This window comes from Coregonus clupeaformis, chromosome 24 (assembly GCF_020615455.1).
Source record: "Coregonus clupeaformis isolate EN_2021a chromosome 24, ASM2061545v1, whole genome shotgun sequence".
Taxonomy (NCBI): domain Eukaryota; kingdom Metazoa; phylum Chordata; class Actinopteri; order Salmoniformes; family Salmonidae; genus Coregonus; species Coregonus clupeaformis.
This window is the reverse complement of record NC_059215.1, coordinates 40,437,250-40,464,148: the sequence shown is the minus strand read 5'-3', so window position 1 is coordinate 40,464,148 and position 26,899 is coordinate 40,437,250. Positions and strand designations below refer to the sequence as shown.

Sequence of the window (26,899 nt, the reverse complement as noted above, 5' to 3'; positions counted from 1 at the left end):
AGTGGCTTCTTTGCTGCCCTTCTTGACACCAGGCCATCCTCCAAAAGTATTCGCCTCACTGTGCGTGCAGATGCACTCGCACCTGCCTGCTGCCATTCCTGAGCAAGCTCTGCACTGGTGGTGCCCCGATCCCGCAGCTGAATCAACTTCAGGAGACGGTCCTGGCGCTTGCTGGACTTTCTTGGGCGCCCTGACGCCTTCTTCACAACAATTGAACCTCTCTCCTTGAAGTTCTTGATGATCCGATAAATGGTTGATTTAGGTACAATCTTACTAGCAGCAATATCCTTGCCTGTGAAGCCCTTTTTGTGCAAAGCAATGACGGCACGTGTTTCCTTGCAGGTAACCATGGTTAACAGAGGAAGAACAATGATTTCAAGCACCACCCTCCTTTTAAAGCTTCCAGTCTGTTATTCTAACTCAATCAGCATGACAGAGTGATCTCCAGCCTTGTCCTCGTCAACACTCTCACCTGTGTTAACGAGAGAATCACTGACATGATGGCAGCTGATCCTTTTGTGGCAGGGCTGAAATGCAGTGGAAATGTTTTTTTGGGATTAAGTTAATTTTCATAGCAAAGAGGGACTTTGCAATTAATTGCAATTCATCTGATCACTCTTCATGACATTCTGGAGTATATGCAAATTGCCATCATCAAAACTGAGGCAGCAGACTTTGTGAAAATTAGTATTTGTGTCATTCTCAAAACTTTTGACCACAACTGTACACACTATATATAGTAAACAATGTCCTGAATCCTTGAGATATGCATGTAACTCTTACTTTCACATAAACCAAGAATGAATGCCAATGTGAGATTTCCACAGAATTGTTGAATTTGGTAATGGCTGGGATGAAGACAAACAGACTCACAGAGGATGAAGAAAGGGGCGGGACGCATGGCAAAGTCCGGCAAGTAAAGCCACTTGATGAGGTTGGAGGTCAAAGCCTGACTGGAGGTCCTCCATGGATAATCTGACAGAGAGAAGAGAAGATTGAGAAGTTACACTGAAAAAATATATAAATGCAGCATGTCAAGTGTTGGTCCAATGTTTCAAGAGCTGAATTAAAAGATCACAGAAATGTTCCATATGCACAAAAAGCTTATTTCTCTAAAATGTTGGGAACAAATTTGTTTACATCCCTGTTAGTGAGCATTTCTCTTTTGCCAAAATAATCCATCCACCTGACATGTGTGGCATATCAAGATGCTGATTAAACAGCATGATCATTACACAGGTGCACCTTGTGCTGGGGACAATAAAAGGCCACTCTAAAATTTGCAGTTTTGTCACACAACAAAATGCCACAGATGTCTCAAGTTTTGAGGGAGCGTGCAATTGGCATGCTGACTGCAGGAATGTCCACCAGAGCTGTTGCCAGAGAATTTAATGTACATTTCTCTACCATAAGCCGCCTCCCAATGTCGTTTTAGAGAATTTGGCAGTACGTCCAACTGGCCTCACAACCACAGACTATCTGTATGGCGTCGTGTGGGCGAGCGGTTTGCTGATGTCAACTTTGGTGGTGGTGGGATTATGGTGGTGGTGCGATTATGATATGGGCAGGCATAAACTACGGATAACGAACACAATTGAATTTTATCGATGGCAATTTTAATGCACAGAGATACCGTGACGAGATCCTGAGGCTCATTGTCGTGCCATTCATCCGCCGCCATCACCTCCTGTTTCAGCATGATAATGCACGAACCCATGTCGCAAGGATCTGTACACAATTCCTGCAAGCTGAAAATGTCTTCCATGGCCTGCAAACTCACCAGACATGTCACCCATTGAGCATGTTTGGGATGCTCTGGGTCGATGTGTACGACAGCGTGTTCCAGTTCAAGCCAATATCCAGCTACTTCGCAAAGCCATTGAAGAGGAGGGGGACAACATTCCACAGGTCACAATCAACAGCCTGATCAACTCTATGCGAAGGCGATGAGGCAAATGGAGGTCACACCAGATACTGACTGGTTTTCTGATCCGCACCCCTACCTTTTTCTTAAGGTATCTGTGACCAACAGATGCATATCTGTATTCCCAGTCATGTGAAATCCATAGATTATGGCCTAATTTATTTATTTCAATTGACTGAACTATAACTCAGTAAAATCTTTGAAATTGTTGCATGTTACATTTATATTGTTGTTCCACAAAGAGTCTCAGAGTAGGAGTGCTGATCTAGGATAGGTTTTGTCTTTTAGATCATAATGAATAAGATTATATGGACAGATCCTAGATCAGCACTCCTACTCTAAGACACTTTGTATATACGGGCCCTGAAAGTTACTCTGGTATAAGGCCTATGTAGTATGCAATCGTGTCACTCAAATCCTAATCACACTTCAACTATGGTGTAGAAGACGGTTCCCACTAAGCATTTACCGTCAGGCGATGCCATTTGGACGTCTTTTGTTGGTCCTATCCGGACCAACCAACAGAGTGACAAACCAACAGAGTCAGACAATATGAGACTGTGGCTTTTATAGGTATTTTTTTGGTGCGGCCCGGACCGGCCTTGATTTCAACGTCTACAGACGTAGATTTTTGGTCCTGTCTGGACCGGATCAAATCTGAACCAATCATGGACGTCTATATTTGGATCAGATTTGTTCCGGTCCGGAATGGCCTTGATTTGGCCCAAATATAGACATATATGATTGATCCAGTAGGGTGCTTGCTTTTCACTCCACGACCAGGATTTGTCATTCGCGACACTGGTGTCAGAAATGGGATGGCAGCCATGACCGTGAAACATCATGACTGGTAGCCTAAGCAATATGGTGGAATCTCCTTAAACTAACCCAGAATTCCACTGATCTTTCTTTTGGATTTGTGGGAAGTACTGTAGTGAACGGGTATAGGCCTACACTTCCCATTAAGCATTTACCGACGGTAAAGTCTTTTGGACGTCTATGTTTGGTTCAGATTTGGTCCGGTCTGGACCAGCCTTGATTTCAACGTCCACAGACGTCCGGTCCGGCCTATATTTGGTCCGGCCCACACCGGACCAAATCTGAACCAATCACAGACATCTATGTTTCACAAGTTTGGACAGCACAGTACAGTACAGTAGAGCACAGCAAAGTACAGTACATTACAGTTCACAGCCCAGTAAAGAAAAGTAGAGTAAAGTACAGCACAGTAGAGTGCAGTAAAGTACAGTGTACTGTATTGTACCCTACTTTACTCTAATGTATTCTACTGAACTAAACTCTACTGTACTGTACCCTACTGAATAAAACGTGACTGTCCTGTATCGTACCATACTCTACCGTACTGTACTAAACTGCCATACTGTAATGTGATGTTCAAACTTGTGAAATATAGCCAAGACGTCTATGATTCATTCAGATTTGGATCTGAGGGGTTGGGTTAAATGTGAAAGACACATTTCAGTTGAATGCATTCAGATGTACAACTGACTAGGTATCCCCCTTTCCCTTTTCCTTTGCTCTGCACCGACCAATTTGTACTTGTTTGGGGGCGGAGCTCATTAGAATAATACTCAGCATGCTTTGCAAGTGTTTGTCTTTACATTTACATTTTGGTCATTCAGCAGATGCGACTGACAGTCAGTGCATTCAACTAAGGTAGATAAACAACAACATATCACAGTCAAAGCAAGAAAATAAAAAAATCTGTAACCGTTACTGAGAATGTTATTGTAGTTGAAGTGTTCTGTTGGTTCATTCTGCGGGTTGGACTAATTTGAACATCATTGCTGCTAGTGTGGTCCTCTGTAGCTCAATTGGTAGAGCATGGCGCTTGTATCGCCAGGGTAGTGGGTTCAATCCCCGGGACCACCAATACGTAAAAATGTATGCGCACATGACTCTAAGTCGCTTTGGATAAAAGCGTCTGCTAAATGGCATATTATTATTATTATTAGTTTTAAAGCTTTTGAAAAAGCTAACATAAGTGCATGTGACAAATGGGAGTAATAATAAATAATCTGTTGCAATCTTCTTTTGGCTTCTCTTTCCTATATTATTGTGACATAATGCTTACTTCATTGAGAATGTATGTGCAGTTGACATTTATCCAAAGAATCAATGACTGAAAAATACATATTTTCAATGTCCGTTTAAGACGTATTTCTTTTTTAGTAATTGTATTCCCTTTTCGTGATATCCAATTGCGATCCCATTACGATCTTGTCTCATCGCTGCAACTCCCCAACGGGCTCGGGAGAGGCGACGGTCGAGTCATGCGTCCTCCGAAACATGACCCGCCAAGCCGCGCTTCTTAACATCTGCTCGCTTAATCTGGAAGCCAGCTGCACCAACGTGTCGGAGGAAACACCGTTCAACTGACAACCGACGTCAGCTTGCAGGCACCCGGCCCGCCACAAGGAGTCGCTAGAGCGCGATGAACCAAGTAAAGCCCCCCCGGCCAAACCCTCCCCTAACCCGGACGACGCTGGGCCAATTGTGCGCCGCCCTATGGGACTCCCGGTCACGGCCGGTTGTGACACAGCCTGGGATCGAACCCCAGACTGTAGTGACGCCGCAACACTGCGATGCCGTGCCTTAGACTGCTGCGCCACTCAGGAGGCCCCATAAGACGTATTTTCAACGTCCCAATAAGATGTCTCTATGATGTCCGGAAAATACATATTTTCAATGTCCTGAAAAGACACCTGAAACGAAGCCTTTTCAACATCCATTTACAACTTATTTTTTACGTTCTTATAAGACGTATTTTCAACATCCAGAAAATACATGTTCTAACTTTTCATTCAGCACCTGAAATGCACGTGATGTCAGCGTCATTTTGTCAGCGTCATTTTGCATTTTGCTTACTGGGTTATCTCCAGATATCTCTCCTTACCAACACAGAGAGCGGGAGGGATGCCGATACAGAGTAGGTACTGCAGCACTATGAGGCTTGCAGTGAAGCAGCAGTACTTAGGCCACACCTCCCCCATGGCTTTCCTGCGTCGTCGTGACAGAACGGCCATCAGAGCACAGGAGTGCAGAAGCGCGTAGAAATCCATCCGCTGGCCAATCACATTCACCGCCACCACAAAGCACACCTGAGGGACAGGAGGACATGATGATACTACAAAAATGAAAACATATAGATAACTATGGATAACTTCCGAAACTGTACTAAAATTAAAACACTACAAAGGTCATACAAATCTCAAATGGAAGTCTACAGTAAAAGAGGCTATTGCAGCCCTAATAATCGGTTGTAGCTACTGTACCTCCAGGCCAAACTTGTAGAAGAAGTAGTTGATGAAGTATTTGATGCAGGGCAGGATGCCGTGGTCCAGGTGCTGGCGTGTGATGCCCTGGAAGATGATGCTGAAGGTGGGGACCTTGAGGTTGTTGCGGAGGCGATAGTAGAGCTGGTGTCTATGGACCGTCACCTCAAACACCAGCAGCCCCAGCACCATCAGGTGGTTCTGACATCAAAGACAAACCCAACCAAAGAACACTCAGACTACAGAACCATAGAACCACAGATCAATGAAGCTACCACACTAATAATAGAGAGGATATTCATTTATATGTGCCGTATTTACCAATATGCATTCATCTGTTATTAATATGCATATATCTCAAAATCTCTCTTTCAATTAATTTCATGGTTATATAGTGCATGGCATGATTGACAAATGACGTCGATATTACTAAATGACCACAGACACTGAATAAGAAGCTTGTCTTACCCTGAGACAGGGCAGGATCCTGTCTTCACACTTGCGCAGCGCTCCACACCATGTGGCTGGGTCAACAGGCTTCACATACAGCACAGACCTCCTCAGCAGCTCTGCCATGTTCCCCTCCAGCTCCAGCCCTGTCCCGTTAGCTGACACCAGGCTCTGACACACAGAGACACATACTACTGTAAATGTAGATAGTCACACGTACGCATGCACACACACACACACACACACACACACACACACACACACACACACACACACACACACACACACACACACACACACACACACACACACACAGTCACACGTACACACAGTCTATTGTCTCTAAAACATGACATAATCCCCTTGGGAGCCAATCATTACTGAGTATATATTGCTATGCCTGTGGAATAATTAGTGAATATTTGGTCAGTGTTTTGCATGCTAGCGGTAAGTGAACTCACAGCAGTGCAGTTGGAGGAGTACTCCAGAGGTTTGATGACCTTGAGCTGGTACAGCATCTTACACACCACCATGACACAGGCCCAGACTGAGGACACACTGGAGGCGATGGGACGGAGCCGGGGGAAGGGCAGGGCGAAGGTCCACAGAACCAGGAACAGGAAGTTCATCAGGGACACCTGGGGCACAAAGTAAAAAGAAGGAAAACAAATGCTTTATGCAGACCCCCTACACTGCATAACATATTATGTGGTAAAATCAGGGCAGTGTAAATGCAGTAATGCAATATAAAAGGTACTATAAATGGGGTCAAGGTACAATGAGAATGTGGAGTTCCAGGGTCACGTAAAGACATCTGACCTCTTGTAGGGACACCCAGATGATGCCGGTGGAAACAATCTTGAGGCTGTGAACCTCCAGCAGCCTCCAGCCCATCTCCTGAGCCCGCTGGAAGGCAACCAGAGTCTGGAACAGCAGCAGGCTGGCCCGGTCCACTATCAACCCCCATTGGGTCAGATACTCCTCTGGGGGACCTATCGGACACAACAAGGACATCAGACTCAGGGTCAGATATAAGATCTGATATGCTGTGCTAGATTTCACAGACTGTTTTGTTTATGTGGCATATTTGTTTGTATTGTCTATGTGCTGTTAAAATTTACTTTCGTACAATAAATTAGAATCTGAATCTCAGAGTCTCAGTGGCACACACCTGTTCCCTTCTGCTCCTCCTCTGGTTTCTCTGATGAGGCAGACAGTCCATCACTGTCCAAGGTGTCCTGACTCTCCACACGTTCTGACTCCCCACTCATCTGCTCACTCTGCTCCTTCGCCATCCTAGCAGAAAGAGGGTAGGCAAGTCCATCATGGATTTAGTCATTTTAATACCTTATACTGTATAATAACATTATATAAGATGCAATACATGGTCTTTTTTCATCCATGTAAAGGAAGAAAGTGTATTAAGAATGTACCGTTTCTGTAACTTTTCAATGTTTTCTTTAATTCTGAGGAAAAATAAACATCAGTTAAACATTGCACTTACAGTGGCAAAAATGCTAACATTCCATGAAATTATCTGAAAAAGATTTCATTTAAATTACTCAGAATTGATGACGGACTGATGGAATGAAATGATATATCTGCACACTCAAAATGGTGGCTGCTTTCTCTGTATAATAATGCCAACATATTATCATAACATGAGATTAACATATTTTTACACTCCTTACTTTGAATTTTGCGTAACTAAGGTTGTTTAAGATGACTGAAACACTGAGCAAACCACTGTGTGAAGCCATTCATGGAGACAAAAAAAGCAGCTCTTACATGTCAGCTATCACATTGACTGAGTTCCTCAGCTCTTCCTCTCTAGGTGAAGAGATGGACAGAATGGATGAGACACAACAACATAGAGATGGGGGGAGAACGACAGACAGCTTGTTTTTCCACAAAAAAAGGAAAGAACACCCCAGCAAATATTAAACTCATGATTTGGACCAATCAGATCCTTACATTTTCAATATCTCTCTGCAGCACAGGAGGTTGGTGGCATCTTAACTGGGGAGGACGGGCTCGTGGTAATGGCTGGACCCGCATAGGTGGAATGGTATCAAATACATCAAACACATGGTTTGATGCCATTCCATTCGTGCCGTTCCAGACATTATTATGAGCAGCGTCCACTGCTCTGGAGATGATACTGATAACGCCATTGTGCATCTTTTTTTAATTAAGAAAATGTATTATGTCTCTAAAAAGACCAGTTGACATGAAAGGAACACTTTAATGGACTAACAGTTCCCTCCTCCCTGATATAAAGCACATTATCCCAGTGGTTGCGATCAGGTTAGCTGTTCCACCTGGTTTGTCCGTGGTGGACAGGTACGTTGTCCAGGTTGGTGAGATCCAGGAAGTCCTGGTTGAAGTAGTGAAGCTGCAGGATGCAGGCCAATAGGAAGGCTGCAGGGAGGAGGATCCGAGCAAACAGCTCCACAGTATCATACTGCTCCAACCCGAGATCACGCAGACTAGAGGACAGAGCGGGACAGCGACAGCACTGAGTGTACAGATGTAGGATCTTAATTTGAGCCAGTTTGCTACAGCAGGAAAATAATCCTGCCGCAACAGGAAATGTGAATTATTATGTGGATTATAATGAATGGACACTTTTTGTAGGGGTTGATACATTTTTCTTAACATTTCAAGTCTGACATTTCAAAGTGGAAATGACAAACTTAAGAAGCCATTTTAAAACTAAAGTACACTACAAGTTTGCATTTCCTGCTGTGCAGGAAGATTCTCAGCAACAAAAGAGTGATCAAATTAAGATCCTACTACATCTGTATAAGAATAACTTAGTCACAGTATGCAAAGACACTGTGAAGTTCAAATGTTCCTTAACCATGCATCATCAGGGAGACTTCTAGACATAGGGTACAAGATATGAGGAATTTCGGGCCAATGAATGAATGAATGAATCAATTAACACTGTAGTACGTCAAAGTCTTGGGACAACTACAACAATACGGAGGCATACGCAGCATTGTGAATGTACAGGGTTGGCCACAGTGCCACCATGCACACTCACCCTTCCTCAGACATGCCCATGATCTGCCTGAAGAGGCCAGAGACGGTCTTGAACTGGTACATGTAGATGGCAATCAGGACCATCATGGAGTAGCCTACCACCACCGCCCAGAAGTACTTCAGTACTCGCCTCCACACGTCACAACGGATCTGAGGAACGGTAACATAGATGCCATGATGCTAATCAGGTCAAATCACTATGAAATGTGCCTTGTAACTGAGGGAAATCAGAGGGATCGGTTGATCTATAGGGAGCAATATTAACATTGAAAATACGTTATTTTATAAAGATCAACCGAACCCTCTGATTTCCCTCGGTCATATGACAACAGGCGACCACAAAACAAGTTGCCTTTTCACACCCATCTATCATCACTGTCTTCAAATATTAATTTCACATTCACAATTTATTTCCATAATAATACCTACATCTTTTACTAAATTGCTGTTTTTGTGCATAATGTTTCCACCTCCATGTTTGATGGTGGGGATGGTGTTCTTGGGGTCATAGGCAGCATTCCTCCTCCTCCAAACACGGCGAGTTTAGTTGATGCCAAAGAGCTCCATTTTGGTCTCATCTGACGACAACACTTTCACCCAGTTCTCCTCTGAATCATTCAGATGTTCATTGTCAAACTTCAGACGGGCATGTATATGTGCTTTCTTGAGCAGGGGGACCTTGTGGGCGCTGCAGGATTTCAGTCCTTCACGGCGTAGTGTGTTACCAAATGTTTTCTTGGTGACTATGGTCCCAGCTGCCTTGAGATCATTGACAAGATCCTCCCGTGTAGTTCTGGGCTGATTCCTCACCGTTCTCATGATCATTGCAACTCCACGAGCTGAGATCTTGCATGGAGCCCCAGGCCGAGGGAGATTGACAGTTATTTTGTGTTTCTTCCATTTGCGAATAATCGCACCAACTGTTGTCACCTTCTCACCAAGCTGCTTGGCGATGGTCTTGTAGCCCATTCCAGCCTTGTGTAGGTCTACAATCTTGTCCCTGACATCCTTGGAGAGCTCTTTGGTCTTGGCTATGGTGGAGAGTTTGGAATCTGATTGATTGATTGCTTCTGTGGACAGGTGTCTTTTATACAGGTAACAAGCTGAGATTAGGAGCACTCCCTTTAAGAGTGTGCTCCTAATCTCAGCTCGTTACCTGTATAAAAGACACCTGGGAGCCAGAAATCTTTCTGATTGAGAGGGGGTCAAATACTTATTTCCCTCATTAAAATGCAAATAAATGTATAACATTTTTGACATGCGTTTTAATTTGTTGTTATTCTGTCTCTCACTGTTCAAATAAACCTACCATTAAAATTATAGACTGATCATTTCTTTGTCAGTGGGCAAACGTACAAAATCAGCAGGGGATCAAATACTTTTTTTCCCTCACTGTATGTGAATCAACAGCGCTGCTAGCACTGATAAACAAGAGGTTCATATTGGCTTTCTTACAGTATGTGTGCTGTGAGGTCGTAGCTAGGCCATTAGGCTGCTGTAAGTGGTCAGTGCTAAAAGATCAGCGGAAATACAAGATAATCTAATAATAATATAATAATATGTCATTTAGCAGACGCTTTTATCCAAAGCGACTTACAGTCATGTGCGCATACATTTTTACGTATGGGTGGTCCCGGGGATCGAACCCACTACCCTGGCGTTACAAGCGCCATGCTCTACCAATTGAGCTACAGAGGGGAAGGGAAGGGAAACCAGGAAAACGGCAGCAGAAATGTTTTTTTGTCTGTGTTTACGAGGTAGGATCAATATTCATAACGGGAGCTCTATTGATAAGAGTTTAGAGCCTTGGGCTGTTGTTGAGGTCTTGGCTGCAAGGCCGGGCGGTAAATGTGTCATACCAATAGTGAGGTCAGTGATAAGATATTTACATAGTCAGGGTCTGAGATTCATCTTTTGGTCCACCCACTAACATGGCTATTGAATGACATAATCTTATCTTTCACCGAGTAAAAACCAAATTTCCTTCCCTTCTGAATAACATCATACTGTTAATAGCGTCTCGTATGTGTGATTTTCCATTTACATTTTAGGGGACGCTTTTATCAAGAGCGACATACAGGAGCAATTAGGGTTAAGTTCCTTGCTCAAAGGCACATCGACAGATTTTTCACCTAGTCGGCTCAGGGATTCGACATTTCGGTTACTGGCCCAATGCTCTTAACCGCTAGTCTACCTGCCACCCTGAGATGTGTGCTATCTGAGGGAGTTAAGTAATTTCCGTTGTTCACTGTGACATGGACAGTAAAGTTGTATTGTACATTGTATATCATGTGCAGCATACACAGCACCACTGATAGCCACTACAACACAATCTAGGAGTCATATATATGAGGCCCACCTGGTAGAGGGCAACACAGAAGAGGAACAGCACGATGTAGAGGATCTTGTAGACCATCACCTTCCCAGAGAAGCTGACCACAAAGAACATGTAGCAGCAGAACAGGATCCAGTACTTCACCAGGGTTCCTTTGACCGCTGAACCCAGCATCTCCATTATGGGGGAGGTTTCACCTTCATCCGCTGAGGGAGAGGAGGAACACAATGTAGAACATGTCACCATACCTGGGTCAAGGTTCAAACACCTATGGCTTAGAGGGCACTGTTAAGTGAAACATGTTATAAACACCTGGGTACAATAACATTTCCATTTCTAATGCATTTGATCATTGTAACTGTATTAGAGAATGTGACTTTATCAATGTAAAGCCATAAAGTATGCATATAAAGAGAGGAGTCCATACGTGGGAGTACTTTCACTTCATCCAGAGACTCGTCAGACTCCTTGAGATCCTGCTCTTCCTGTTTCTCCTTCAGTTGTTGGCGGAACAGTAGCCAGAAGCTGAAGGCGTAGAACACCTTGCCTCCCAGGTGGATGCAGGGTGCTGGGTACGTGGCCATGTCAAAGTCCACCAGCACGGCATGTGGCAGGCCAGGGTACAGCTCGTCCTGCCGCAGCCTCAGGCCGCTTAGGAAGGCGAGCAGCAACAGCAAGGTGCCGTACACCGCCAGGAAGGGAGCGCTCATCATGGCGTAGCGCCGACGGTCACGCATCATCCAGATCACACACGACCACACCAGCAGGGCGAACGTCAGCCAGCTGTTATAGGTGATGCTCCACACCTGAGGGGTTGAAGGAACACAGGAGGCACGCCACACATCTTATAGTCATACCCACGTTTATGTTCAAAGATTGCAAGGTAATGTAAAGGTCATTTATTTCAATTCAGTTTGACTTTGAAATGATTTATTTTCAGGGAGTTAATTGTTCAATTACTAATGTCTACACCAAAACTTTAATACCGTCATAGAAATAAAGTGGTTTACCATCATGATGATGAGTGCGCTGACATAGCTGTGCTTCATGATGAACAGGCCAAACAAAGCCAGTCCACTGGGGCCAGGAGGGGTGGGCACATTATCTTCCTCGCTCATAGACACCTCACTCCTCTCCTCGTTCATAGACACCTCACTCCTCCCCTCGTTCATAGACACCTCACTCCTCTCCTCGTTCATAGACACCTCACTCCTCTCCTCGTTCATAGACACCTCACTCCTCTCCTCGTTCATAGACACCTCACTCCTCCCCTCCCTCATAGACACCTCACTCCTCCCCTCGTTCATAGACACCTCACTCCTCTCCTCGTTCATAGACACCTCACTCTTCCTCTCCCTCATAGACACCTCACTCCTCCTCTCCCTCATAGACACCTCACTCCTCCCATCGTTCATAGACATCTCACTCCTCCTCTCCCTCATAGACACCTCACTCCTCCTCTCCCTCATAGACATCTCACTCCTCCCCTCCCTCATAGACACCTCACTCCTCCCCTCGTTCATAGACACCTCACTCCTCTCCTCGTTCATAGACACCTCACTCTTCCTCTCCCTCATAGACACCTCACTCCTCCTCTCCCTCATAGACATCTCACTCCTCCTCTCCTTCTCTTCCTCACTACTCTCTTTAACCTCCTCCGAGTCTGAGAGAGGAAAACAGCAGAAGATGGAGTTTAGGAAAGTTTCTATACCATATAATTGTCATATTTTAAGGCTGTGTTGTATCAGTTTCTATACTAGTGATGAAAATGTATTCAATATTAAATTCCTACCATTTAGTCATGACTGAGTAAGATCAAAATATCCAGGTGGATATAAAAAAGACTTCCCATAAGTTAAACCATTCGTCTAGAACCTAACATTTTGGTAATGCTACCAAATAATAGACCTTGGAGTATATTTGACTTGGACATTGACAAGGCTTGCAGGTACATACCTTGTGAGGGTGACAAGTCTATTTCTTCATATTGTGGTGGAGGCCAGCAGTTTGTATACCCTACCCCTGGCCCTCCGAGCAGTGACCCCACCTCCTGTCCTCTCAGATCATGCCATGAGCTGCTCATCAGTAAGACCATTGGCTGCAGAGGAAAAACAGTTCATTAGGAATTTTGGCTTTGAAGAAAAGTGATGCGCACCAAATGTACAGTATCTAACCAGACATGTAAAGTCCCTTTAAGGTAGTTATAACAACAACACATTGGGAGAGCAGAATGTACCTCCTGCATCTCCTCATCTGGCATATAAATTTCATCATCCGTACTGGTCAGTAGCTGCAAAAGAGAAAGAAAGATAATTGTTCAAGAAATCTGTAGAAAATCATGATGGTAAAACTACAGGAGGCTAGATTGTGATAGCTGTAGAAGAAAAATAGAACTGTAGTAGATTTCAACACCTCCAGTCTGTCTCCTGAGATGAATAAGATATTGGAGAAGCTGTGGGGATTCTCAGGGATTTCTACTGGACTCTCAGACTTCACCAGAGTATCCTTGCAGAAATACACAGACAGCACCATGAAATAACTGACACACAATTAACACTTCCAATAAAGGATAAACCCACAGTTTTATTTAACCCACAAGTCATCGGTTGCGTCTGACATGGCACCCTATTCACTATAAAGAGCCCTACCCCATATCCAGTAGTGCACTATATAGGGAATAGGGTTACATTTCAGACGCAGCCATTTACTATTAAGGTCTTAGTTGCGTTAGAGTCTCAGTCTAGGTAAAGTACCTCTTCTTCAGTGATGTAGACCCACTTGTGCAGCAGAGCCACCATTGTGTAATAGAGGAGCAGCAGCACAATGGGGTTGGTGAAGACAGGCCAGCTGACATCTGCCTGCAGACCCAGACTGTATGGCTCCGTCTCATTGGTCCAGATGAACGCTGTCATACCAAACAGCCTGAACAAAACCAGAGGGTGATTAATCTCTTGGGACAGACTACGTAAACATAAATGGTACCGTAGATCTGTCATGATACATCAGGATGTGTGAGATAACGAGCAGGATTAGTTCCAGTGCTTCAGACAAATCACGATTTCCCAGGTGTTAGCATCCTTCAAATTCCGGAAGGGGAGGGGACATTTGGCCCATAGACTTGCTCGCTCTTCGTTTTCCGGTTCCAATCTCTTCTCTTAACACATATGGACCCAGAACTTAATCAACATTCACAGTAGATAGATCAAGTCTATACTGAAATTTGAAGATGGGCATGTATCAGTTTATGACATTTAACAATGATTTGTGTATGTCTGTGTCCAGTGTAATAGAGTGTGTAATTATGTTGTATATGTCTGTGTCCAGTGTAATAGAGTGTGTAATTATGTTGTATATGTCTGTGTCCAGTGTAATAGAGTGTGTAATTATTTTGTATTTCGACAAGTATTAATAAATTCAATCCGTTTTTCAGTGGCTGTATTTCAGCCGGCAAACCAATATCGTTAAAAGGACAGTGTGTATCTGTACAGTCAGCGTCCAGCCAGTGTCCAGCGTTGCTACATCCTGGTCCTGTGACCCTACCTGGCGTAGATGTCCTGTGGAGGTACGATCTGTTGGGCCAGGGGCAGCTGGTACAGGTAGAGGCTCAGCAGGTGACCGGCGCTGAATATAGCCATCATCACACAGAGGGTACTGAAGAACAGCAAACTGAGGGAGCGGAGTAACACCCACCACCACACCAGGCCCAGGAACGTCCCGAAATACACCGCCGAGGTCAGGGAGGGCATGGCAATGCCTGGTACAGAGGGAAGAGGACCAGAAAGGAGAAGATTATAGTAGTGTGCGGGAGCAGATAGTAAATGTGTCTTATTTTGGCTGAGCTAGACAGCGGAGAATGCTGAGCCAATGCAAGACTTTAAGTCTGGCACGCAAGACTAGTACATGAGAGTCCAAAGTGACAGCCTTCTGAGATGTACCTGCTAGCCCCAGTAGTATGGTGACCACTACTTTCCCTGCTGTGTTCATGATGGCAGACAGCAAGAGGCGCAGTCCAAGGGCAAATGCAATGAACTTCTGGACAAACTGAGGAGGGGTTGCTGGCGCCGCTGTGATTTCATCTGAGCTGTCATAGGATGAGCCATCTGTGACATCACTCCCATCTTCAGACTCTGAGTCGGACATCTCCACATTCTGCTTTGTCGAAAGAGCACAAGTTTGATGGACAAGAAGTTGGTGTGTTTCATAACTCTATTTTGCTTTATAACAGATTCAACCTGAAGGAGGTCCATGCTCAAACCACTAGAATAGAGGTGCTGACATACTGCATGAGAAGGTGAGGCACCCCACCTTCACATTCTTCAAATCCTTTAGAACATCTCGCCATGTTTGATGTACATTTCTAAAGCGCTCATGTAAAACAATAATGGTAAAACTATACTGTGAATTGAACAAAAGTGGCAGATGAAATTGGCCATGTGGATACCTCAGGGTCAGAGGGTTTGATACAGTTCTCGTGGACATTAAGTTGGGGCGCGGGGCGTAGCAGCTTCCTGACCAGGCAGAGTATGAAGAGCCCAGACAGGAAGAGACCCAGATCAGGGGCTAAGAGACGCAAAATGTCCCCTGCATCCACCAAACTGAACCTGGGGACATAACACAAGACAATCTGATGAACAACACCTGCATTAGAAACAACACCAAAGTCTGCTTTAAAAAAGTAAAGAAAATGTGGCCCTACCGTACAATGCCCAGATGGTAGAGAACATTTTCCCAATATTCGTTCTCTGTTGAACAACACAAATATTTCAGATAGAAATCAAGTCTAGTCTTATCAGCAAAATGCCAAAGCAACATCCACCCTCATCAAATGTTAATTGAATGAGTAAGTAATACGTTCATTATACTCTCCATGTATTGAAATGCTAAAACAAACTACTTCTGCCTCTATTTTAGGTGCCTCTATTTAGAGTAGTCTGTTGTTAGTGGCTCAGTGAGCTGATAGAGGCTGGTGTTATTATATTATTATTATTTATTGATTATTATTATTATTATTATTATTATTATTATTGTTATCTTACCATACTGAGGTACGTAGGCAAAAGTGATCTGCATGAAACACTGGAGAGCCAGAAACGTCACGCTGGTAGAACAGATGAGCAGCAGGAACGTCCCTGTTTTTCCTTCAGAAATACAAGACCAGAGACACAGATTAACAGAGGTAGAATAGAATATATTTGCCATTTTTGTGAGAAACAAAACCTATTTCTTCCTTCCAACACCTCGAAGACACATACAAGGCATTCAGATCAGCCACTCTGTTTTGTGTTGTCATCCATAGGGGGACCACTACATGTAATTAGGCTGTTACTTTTTGTGGCTTTTTTTCTACTCCATTTCCCCCTATCTTAATGGCTGAGGATAGTGGTGGAGTCTACTGTGGCAATGCAGATCCCATTTGTCTGTACTTACAGATAGTGAGCTGTGCATGGCTTCAATATGTAAATATATATTCTAGTTTGGTTTTTAATCAAAGGAAATGGAAAACAAGAACATGTTACAGGAAAATAACATAAATGTTTCTAAGTATGACTCTGGCTCGCACAAGCCACTTTTACTTCTAAATATGAGGGTCACCGGCATCATCTCATGTCTCGTTTCATGATGGGCATATGGACAACATGGAGTTTTTTTTGTCCCAAAAAATATAGGGTGCTTGCTAAAATTATGATAAAGAGGGGATGTCCACTCACTGTTTTGCTCCTCCCAAACTTGATATTTTAATAAAGCTTTGGTGATTCATATTTATTTCAAGCAGTCTCATGAGCCAATCCGTTTATTGATAGGCTGCTATTTGGCGAATGCGTTGGGCAGGACAAAAAAAACATAGCCTTCATTGAGGGGAGGAGATGCTTGGTTTTTAATAAACGAAAAACAAGCGATCATTTTTTTGGAACAACAACAATATTTCTAAATAGGATGGGGTCAGAAGCATGATATTATAAATTGCATCTCTTGTTCCATGGCACTGTGTGCACAGGCATGTTTAACCAAAATACTAGGCTTCTGTCAATTGTATCATTCATTGCCTATGTGCGAGGCACATTCTCAAAAAAATCTGCTGTTGATATGGCATTATTGGATGACTGAATAGTTTGGAGGAGCGCGTCTTTGGTAATCGGACGAGAGGTGCTTTTTGAAAATGGGGATGGATTGTCTAATTTAACTAGCGAAATGAAGTATGCAGGTATGTGAATTGTGAAGCATAAAAAAGCCTGAGGACTAAAAAACTCCAAAATATTTCAAGGCCCCCTCAGTAGACCATTTAAAACCCCTTTATTTATAGGCTACTTGGCTAATGCATGGCCAGGATAAAAAGACGCACATATGCCAAGCTGTTAACCAGCTTTGATTACCGGGAGGGTAGGCTATGCTTGGTTTTTAATGAAATTAAATGAAATGGGGGGAAACCAATCGTTTCTTTATGTTTCTAAATACCAGATTCACGGCACAAAAGGCACATCTCTCATTCCAAGGGCACAGTGCATCCCGGCAGGATAGGCTTCGCTTCTGTTCTCAAAATCCATGCCATTAGCAACTGCGTTACTGTTAAGACCTGCTTTTGGGCGGGTCTTAAAACTTCCCTTTAGCGCTGCATGAAAATGCCACGTTTGCGGTTGTTTTTAAGGAACCTCAAATATTGCCACCCCCCCCACCTCAGGTTAAGTGAGCTAATGTTAGACAGGTAAATTGCCTGGCATAAGGGGTGGAAAATGCCAGTGCGCCAGTTTTTACATGACGAAATTGCAAACTAACCTGCTTTTGACACTTCCGCCTCCTAAGCGCCAGCTGAAAATAGAGCCCTTTGTGTCTTACAAGCAGTTTCTGTGATCAATCGTCTACTAAAGTAGCCAACATGGAACTGGATTCGCCTGAACAGCAGGACAAACGCAATCAAAAAGAAAACACTTGTACTTAAAGGAAAATACCACTCAAAACGATATTTTGGTATTCCTTTCATTAGTCCACTGTTGATACAGTCCCAATTTATTTTTGCCTGTCAGCAATCATGTTTTCAAGATAGCCTATAGAACTTTCAAAAATACAGAAAGTGACACAGTATCATGCGTTTTGATGTAGTGTAAAGTAACTAAGTCGTTTTTTGTAGTACTTTACTTTACTATTTATACTTTTAACAACTTTTACTTTTACTCCACTACATTCTTAAAGAAAATATGTACTTTTTACTCCCATACATTTTGCCTTACACCCCAAAATATTTGTTACGTTTCGAATGCTCAGGCAGGACACCAATATGGCCCAATTCACACAAATATCCATATAACATGTTATCATCCCAACTGCCTCAGATCTGGCAGACTCACTAAACAAAAATACTGCATTTCTAAATGATGTCTGAGTGTTGAAGTGTACCTCTGGCTGTCCATACATTTTAAAAACAAGAAAATCATGCCCTCTGGTGTGCGTAATATAAGGAATTTGATATATAGCATTTAATTTTACTTTTTACTTTTACTCAAGTATGACAATGAGTACTTTTTCCATCACTGGCATTTTGCATCATATGATACAAAACACATAATGTGACACTTTCTGTATTTTGAAAGTTATATATCTTGAAAACTTGATTGCTGACATGCAAAATATTTTGGGACTATATCAACAATGGCTTAATGAAACAAATACCAAAATATAATTTTTTGAGTGGTATTTTCCTTTAAGAAACACAGTTGGTTTCAGTTTGTGTGTATATTGAATAGATACCATATCAATGAAGGCAAATATTCCTGATGCGCTGTGAAATATGTATGTATTTTCTGTAGTAAGGCAGTATTCTTGAAATGTTTACATTTCATCTACAGCTACACGCCAATAACAGAAACAGAGCAGTAAGACAGCAGGGGAATTAAAAAGAGGCTGAACGCCATAATTAAGAAATAGGAGTGAAAACAAGGCCTGGTGGAATGGTGCAGCATAAGCTGAGCCAGCAAATGGTTGTCTGATGCCCAGGTTTTTACTAAAAGCTTTTCCTCATTTCTGCCCTCCCAAGTAAAGGCCGGTCAATTCTGCTTCAGTATGATGTGTTTCATCTCTGCACCATCCCCCGGCCACTCAAGCCAGGGGTGATATCATATTAGCGAGATGAAGAGATGGATAAGGTTCTATGAGGATTCGAAGAGAAAAGAGCAAACAGTCCAGCATGCAACAAAACCATCTTACAAAAGCTGACACCACAACTTTTAATTCCACTATGTAATTAGTAGGTTATACATAATAGATAAGACCATATCGGCCATATCCCTTTACAAAGTACATGACCAGTCCTTTAATTCATCAACTTTATTGATCAATATAAAATAGAATGGACATGTTGTATGTTGATCAATATGAGTTGATGAATCACACACACACACACACACACACACACACACAGGTCATCAGTGGTCGTCAGTTCCCACATTCCATGGCTGAAGTCAAACATCATCAGCATTAAATGTCATGGCCTTGATTAACACTATTATAGCTTAGAATAAAATACCTTGTAACTTTGGAATAAAATACCTTGTAACTTGGAATAAAATACCTTGTAACTTGGAATAAAATACCTTGTAACTTGGAATAAAATACCTTGTAACTTGGAATAAAATACACCCTATTCTTTATCGTCTACTACTGTACTTGGGGTGCCATTTCCAACCCAGTGGTGTTCCTCTGAAGTCTTACCTTGCATGGAGGTGAGAGAGGGGTTTGGCAGCAGGGGAAGGGTGAGTAAGAAAAGGAAATACACCACAGACAGACCATTGTAACGGAATGATGACGCTACGGAGAGAAAACAATGATTTTACATTTATGTTAATCTGAATATAATATCGAGGTATAATTTTCATTTCTTGTCTTTGATGCTGTATTTTATGAGATTTTTCATTATGTTGAGTCCATCCTTCTGAAAATCAAAATAAATAGAGTTGAAAGAGATCTGCTAGAAACAAATAGCCTACAGTATTATCCATCAAAGAGAAAAGGCATTGGTAATAAAATGCTATGATCCATTGCACCTGCTAATTCAAAATGCATTAGTGTTGGACTGAACAAAACTCCATCACACAGTAAACAAGTAACTAGCTAAAAAAAATTATGCGGCTTCTTGGACCAACAATGGCAATGAAACTGACAACAAAATCAGGTATCATAGTTTTTACTTTGTTAATCTTTTACCAATACAAAACACTCAAATAAAGGAAAGTATAATTTAACGATTATTGTATTTCTTTCTTATTGAAATTACTTGAAATCTTGATTTTCTTTACCTAATTGTGAAGTAGAAAATTAGAATACTTACTGAATGTAATGACACCTTAACATGTAAAATATGTCTTACATTTTACAATACAATAAACATACTATTCAACAACTAAAATATTTTATTTCCCATTACAGTTTTACAGTACAACTTACTCAATTACTGCATGATCACAATATTACAACGTTTCTGTGTCCACTCAAATAATTCCCATCAGGGGAAACAAGACATAGTTGATTAATCTGCATATTCCCCCAAACAACAATTTTTTTTGTTTTCTGTAAAGCATCCAAAATGGTGCTTCTAGCAATATTATTTGATCACTTTACAAAGGCAGAATCTCTCAATATCACTGTAAAAGTCACTACTATGACCTCAATAACTAACACGTCCACAGTCCTGCTGTATTGGTGCCTGACACTTGAATTATTACCGTACATTCTTCCAGCCCCATAAGAATAAAATGTAAAAGAAAGGTCAACTTACCTGCAAGCAGAAGAAGAGGTAGAACTAAGTTATAGAGCATCCCCACCACAATATCCCCTGCCATGTCTCCTTAGCGTGTGAGAGACACCCAGCCCTCTGAAGACAGTCTACTCTCTGGGCTGCCTGTGGTTGCAGGTAACTCCCATCTGTTCATACATCTATCTCCCTAGACCAGGCACAATGATACACTGGAAGAATGATCCCACTCAGTGGTCCTGAATAAGAGGTCTTGTCAAAATGAAAGAAAGTTCCAAGACAAGAGGAGCGAAAACCAAATGGTGTTTCCTTGGTTTTGGATGCAGATGTGTGTGACTCCCTCTCTATCTAATTTCTCTTTCTCTCTCTTATCTCCCCCAACCCCCCCTGATAAGGAGGGAGGCTCCAATAGGAACCATAGGAATCTCTATAGAGGACTTATGATGAAGTTGTCCAAGAGCCCTGGAGTCCGCAGTGTCATTAGGCAGAGCAAAAACACACTTAGTCATCAGGTGGCTAGAATTTTTTTTCACTTTGTGGCCATTTGTTTGTATTGTCAATTACTTTTACAGAGACCAAGCTCAACAATATAGCCCCTCAAAATATAGGAGATTTATGTGTTTTTCATAGGTTGTTTTGTCAGCACTTGGCCGGACCATGTATTTTATCACAGCTCATCATCTTTTTCTGCTGGCGAGGGAAAGTTTATCTAATATTAATGGGTGTAAGGCCATTAAGAGCCAGTGACTGCAGCAGAAGTGTATGGTGAACACAGCACATTGTCTGTCGGGCAGGAGTAGGAGGGAACACAGGGAACTAGGCTACACATCCAGTAAAACAGCATTTTTTTACGGGAGACATTTAATCAAGTCATTCAATTCAATTAACTTGTACCTTCAAATAATCAGATCAATTTGGTGCCATTGTCTGGAGTTCAAGGATGAAGAAAATCACCTGGAACAGCATCATCTAGTGGTCAGAACCTGGTCATATCAGAATGTAGGATATAACCTAACAACTTCAATTCATAATTTCTCTAAAGGGGGAAAAAACATGACATACATTTCACAGGATGAAGAAACAATGTTCTGAGCCGCTTCATACTACTTGTCATACATAGAGAACTTATACTATATACTCAGTGTTTGTGTGGGATTGGCGTGGTTGTGGGGGGTCTGTAGGTGGCTTTTGATAATTTCTTTGTATTCCTTATGTCTAACTCGTTGTTAAAAAAAATTAAGTGCCAAAAATTAGGGTGCAATCAATTTGCTTAATTTCTCAGAAATTATATTTCAACAAAATAATGTTGCAGGAATGCTAATCCTATCTGTTTCTAACAACATAAACAATTTCAGAACAATCTGAGATGGTGGGCGTCGAAATCCTCTTTCTTGTGTTTTTTCAGATGGAATGACCCTGGTCCATCTTTAGCCCAGTGGCCCTGTTTTATTTTTTATTTGTTTTAAATTATCATTATTTAGCTAATAATGGGGGACTGAAGGGGAAAATGGGCGAGTGTCGGGGCCTCAAGGAAAATCGGCCAGTGTGTTAGAAACGCCAGGGCTGATTTCTGGTCCAAGTCTGACCCTGACTCACCAGTAGAGGAGGTCTAGAGGCGCTTCAGAGTAAACCAATCATGGTGTTGATACTGTACACATCTGTGAAGCACTAAGGGGAAACTAATTGAACTGTATATCCTTCAGAAGGAGATTCATTTCACTGTTAGTCAATGATCGGGGCAATAAGCGATAATTGCAGTTATTGCAGGGACAGGGCACAGACACAAGACCCAATGCTTACTGTAAACCTGCATGCAAGAGTGGGTCTGCCTCTAATCTGCAGCACCATGTACTGCATGTAACAGCACCAGTGTAACCATACCCCATAGACACGTCATAGACTGCGTTCATCTCCCATAGAATCCTACTATTCCAGGTAGTGTCTCCCATGTAAAGTAAGGTTTTTATTTATCACTTACCTGCGTTGTGCTATAGAGTAAGCAAACTGTAGCGTATTTCAGTCAAGAGATAGCTTATCAAGAGCCATTAACTGAGATACCTTATCAAGGGATACCTTATCAAGAGTTAGTTAATCACTTACCGTGAACTTAACTACCTTGCTGAAGCCGTAATCGTGTTCTAAACCAAACTACAGAGTAACATAATCAACTGTGTTTGAGTGGCCGCTCCGGATCAGAACAACGCCCGGAGGTAAAGTCTTCAACCCAGGAGAAACCCCCTCAATTACTCTCAGAAGAATATTTAAATTGATTATGTCAATAAATGCTGAGCACGCAGCTAATATTATATTGACAGTGCAGTTAAATGTGCAGTGAGTAGACTGAGAGAGACATTAGTGCATGTGGAAGGAAGCAGGAGGCCAAAGGGCCATACAGATGCCTGGGTTGCTATAGTACTGCTGGGAACTGTCCCCTGGACATAGGAGTCATTCTTAGACAAGGTCAAAAGTAAGAGTAAGTAGCATTGACTCTTAGACATAATGGCACCAGTAAACAATTATTTTAAGGGAAAGGGAAATGAACAAAGCATTATTTACACATGATTTACAACAAGGTTCTAATGCATTAAATATATTTACTTTCCCTGTTAAAGTGATGTATGGTAATCATGGCGAAATCCTTTGATTTTGAATTACAACCATGGAGAAAGTGATATTGCACTTTTACCTTTGGTAATGGTTCTCCTTTGGCTCCCCATTGCAAAGATTTTCAGGTAAAGACCTAAAGGTGTATCTATGTCTGAGGGGGAAAATAGCACAGCCGCAGGAAGTAGGGGTGCTGAGGGTGCTGCAGCACCCCCTGAAAAATCATAATAAAAAATATATATTGTTTAGAATTTATATATATCTTTTTTACAAAAGTAGTGCACTGTGCCTTTAATAGTTTAATAGTCCTATATTAGAGGACAGATATGGCCATCTGCAGAGCCAGCATGGGCAAAAAGATTTGTCCAGCCCCCCCTCCAATGAGAAAACAAATCGCTGCACCCCCCACCCCCAAACTACTTCCCACGGCTATGGAAAATAGTATTAGTAAGTAAAACTTCAAAGTAAGTTCACAGGACACAGTGTGATGTAGGTCATTACTAATCGTTGCATGTGTTACAGGCTTTGGTTATTCCATTTATATTTCGAGGTTGGACGTTAGCAAGTTAGCACGTTGGGCACGTCAATTGGTGTCACCTCGTTAGTATGTGTTACACCTGTGCTGGCTTGTCTTGTTCTTCTTTGGGATTGTGTTGGCGGATCACATCCAACTTTCAAGGTGAATAAACCGCCACCGCCACCTACTGTACTGGAGTGTGAGGCCAGTCACGGCCTAACTACATTAAATTCTCTTCATTAGTCCTGTTCCTCTAAGAAAGTGAAATATAGCCATAGACACCACTTCCCTCCCCCTTCCTCCCCCCACTACACCACCCAAACCCCAACCTCGTCCAGCCTCTCTAACCCTTTTATACAATCTCTCCCTATCTATGTCATAAAATTCATAAAATATCACCACATGCTCCACCATTTCCTCCACTAAACAGTCGTCACACAGACCTGTTTCATGTCTCCCTATCATCCACAATGTGTCATTCAAACCTGTGTGCCCAAACCGTAGTCTACTCCACACAACTTCCTCTCTCCTACATCCCATACTCCTCACCTCTTCCTTTACTGACCGATGCACGTGATAAAATTGCTTCCCCTTACTACTAGCAATTGTATTTTTTATTTTTATTTCACCTTTATTTACTAGGTAAGCCAGTTGAGAACAAGTTCTCATTTACAACTGCGACCTGGCCAAGATAAAGCTGTCACGCCCTGACATAGAGATCTCTAGTTGGTTTGGTCAGGGTGTGAATATCTATGTGTAGATTCTAGTTTATCTAGTTCTATGTTGGCCGGGTGTGGTTCCCAATCAGAGGCAGCTGTCTATCGTTGTCCCTGATTGGGGATCATACTTAGGCAGCCATTTTGCCTACCTTTAGTTATGGGATCTTGTTTCTGGTTTGGCTTGTTTATGTGTAGCCCATTAGAACGTCACGTTACGTTGCTTTTGTTGTTTTGTCATGTGTTTACTCCTTCATTAAACATGTACGCATACCACGCTGCACCTTGGTCCAATCCTTTACACGACGTACGTGACAAAAGCAAAGCAGTGCGATAAAAACAACAACAACACAGAGTTACACATGGGATAAACAAAACATACAGTCAATAACACAATAGAAAATCTATATACAGTGTGTGCAAATGTAGTAAGTTATGGAGGTAAGGTAATAAATTGGCCATAGTGCAAAATAATTAGAATTTAGTATTAACACTGGAGTGATAGATGTGCAGAAGATGATGTGCAAATAGAGATACTGGGGTGCAAATGAGCAAAATAAATAACAATATGGGGATGAGGTAGTTGGGTGGGCTAATTACAGATGGGCTGTGTACAGGTGCAGTGATCGGTAAGCTGCTCTGACAACTGATGCTTAAAATTAGTGAGGGAGATGAGAGTCTCCAGCTTCAGAGATTTTTGCAGTTTGTTCCAGTCATTAGCAGCAGAGAACTGGAAGGAATGGCGGCCAAAGGAGGTGTTGGCTTTGGGGATGACCAGTGAGATATACCTGCTGGAGCGCATACAACGGGTGGGTGTTGCTATGGTGACCAATGAGCTAAAATAAGGCGGGGATTTGCCTAGCAGAGATTTATAGATGACCTGGAGCCAGTGGGATTGGCGACGAATATGTAGTGAGGGCCAGCCAACGAGAGCGTACAGGTCACAATGGTGGGTAGTACATGGGGCTTTGGTGACAAAACGGATGGCACTGTGATAGACTACACAGTGTTGGAGGCTATTTTGTAAATGACATCGCCGAAGTCAAGGATCGTTAGTATAGTCAGTTTTACGAGGGCATGTTTGGCAGCATGAGTGAAGGAGGCTTTCTTGCAAAATAGGAAGCCGATTCTAGATGTAAATTTGGATTGGAGATGCTTAATGTGAGTCTGGAAGGAGAGTTTACGGTCTAACCAGACACCTCGGTATTTGTAGTTGTCCACATATTCTAAGTCAGACCCGCCGAGAGTAGTGATTCTAGTCGGGTGGGCAGGTGCAAGCAGTGTTCGATTGAAGAGCATACATTTAGTTTTACTAGCATTTAAGAGCAGTTGGAGGTTACGGAAGGAGTGTTATATGGCATTGAAGCTCGTTTGGAGGTTTGTTAACACAGTGTCCAATGAAGGGCCAGATGTATACAAAATGGTGTCGTCTGCGTAGAGGTGGATCTGGGAGTCACCAGCAGCAAGAGCAACATCATTGGTAAACACAGAGAATAGAGTCGGCCCGAGAATTGAACCCTGTGGCACCCCCATAGAGACTGCCAGAGGTCAAGACAACAGGCCCTCCGATTTGACACATTGAACTCTATCTGAGAAGTAGTTGGTGAACCGGGCGAGGCAGTCATTTGAGAAACCAAGGCTATTTAGCCTGCCAATAAGAATGCAGTGATTGACAGAGTCGAAAGCCTTGGCCAGGTCGATGAAGACGGCTGCATCCCACTCCCTTTGCCAAAGATTGAGCCATTTTGCCCGGATCAAGGACTTGACTTCCCTGCGGCACAGTGGGACCGGAATATCTACCCTGCTGGCTTGTCATCTCGTTAGTCAGAAGGTGATATTTAAGAGTGGCTGGCTCAGTGTTCCAGTTAGCAGGATAGATGTGGAGGGTTAACACCTTTAGTGGGCTCTCCCTATTTGATTTCTAAAAAACAATGATTTATTCGATATTCCCTGATTTCGTTTTGCTCCACTTTTTGGTTTGCTTCCTGTCTAAGTTTGATGTGAGTTTTCATTTAGTTTGCCTCTTCTTGGGCAAATTTAGTGGGCGCTCATGGTGGGTGTCTTTTAGGTTCCAGTTGTTGTTGCTAGTCAACTTTCAGTGCACACCCCCATGAGTGTTAGTTCCCCCTTCAGTTTGAGCGACAATTTTTGGTTTCTTGCTGGGGAACATAACACATGTGACATGAACTGGAACATTTCACTTACACCACTATTACATAGACTACTTTTGCCTGTTCATAAATCCTATATGTCATCCATATGGAGCATAA

General features: G+C 42.6%; 1 protein-coding gene across 1 annotated transcript in view; it reads right to left on the bottom strand.

The window, feature by feature from the left end:
- The window catches only part of LOC121537232 (piezo-type mechanosensitive ion channel component 2-like), a 37,120-nt gene extending 16,240 nt beyond the window's left edge, over positions 1 to 20,880 (bottom strand). The window contains exons 1-21 of the mRNA XM_045206919.1: positions 20,817 to 20,880; positions 16,090 to 16,191; positions 15,750 to 15,795; positions 15,495 to 15,654; positions 14,989 to 15,202; positions 14,594 to 14,807; positions 13,807 to 13,975; positions 13,290 to 13,343; positions 12,064 to 12,432; positions 11,481 to 11,859; positions 11,078 to 11,259; positions 8,720 to 8,868; positions 7,992 to 8,159; positions 7,459 to 7,500; positions 6,842 to 6,966; positions 6,490 to 6,662; positions 6,132 to 6,308; positions 5,689 to 5,841; positions 5,221 to 5,421; positions 4,842 to 5,046; positions 874 to 975 (exon numbers count right to left, since the gene is read on the bottom strand). Coding sequence (XP_045062854.1) covers positions 874 to 975; positions 4,842 to 5,046; positions 5,221 to 5,421; positions 5,689 to 5,841; positions 6,132 to 6,308; positions 6,490 to 6,662; positions 6,842 to 6,966; positions 7,459 to 7,500; positions 7,992 to 8,159; positions 8,720 to 8,868; positions 11,078 to 11,259; positions 11,481 to 11,859; positions 12,064 to 12,432; positions 13,290 to 13,343; positions 13,807 to 13,975; positions 14,594 to 14,807; positions 14,989 to 15,202; positions 15,495 to 15,654; positions 15,750 to 15,795; positions 16,090 to 16,191; positions 20,817 to 20,880 — 3,448 coding nt within the window. The remainder of the gene's footprint in view (positions 1 to 873; positions 976 to 4,841; positions 5,047 to 5,220; positions 5,422 to 5,688; positions 5,842 to 6,131; positions 6,309 to 6,489; positions 6,663 to 6,841; positions 6,967 to 7,458; positions 7,501 to 7,991; positions 8,160 to 8,719; positions 8,869 to 11,077; positions 11,260 to 11,480; positions 11,860 to 12,063; positions 12,433 to 13,289; positions 13,344 to 13,806; positions 13,976 to 14,593; positions 14,808 to 14,988; positions 15,203 to 15,494; positions 15,655 to 15,749; positions 15,796 to 16,089; positions 16,192 to 20,816) is intronic.
- Positions 20,881 to 26,899: the final 6,019 nt, after the last annotated feature.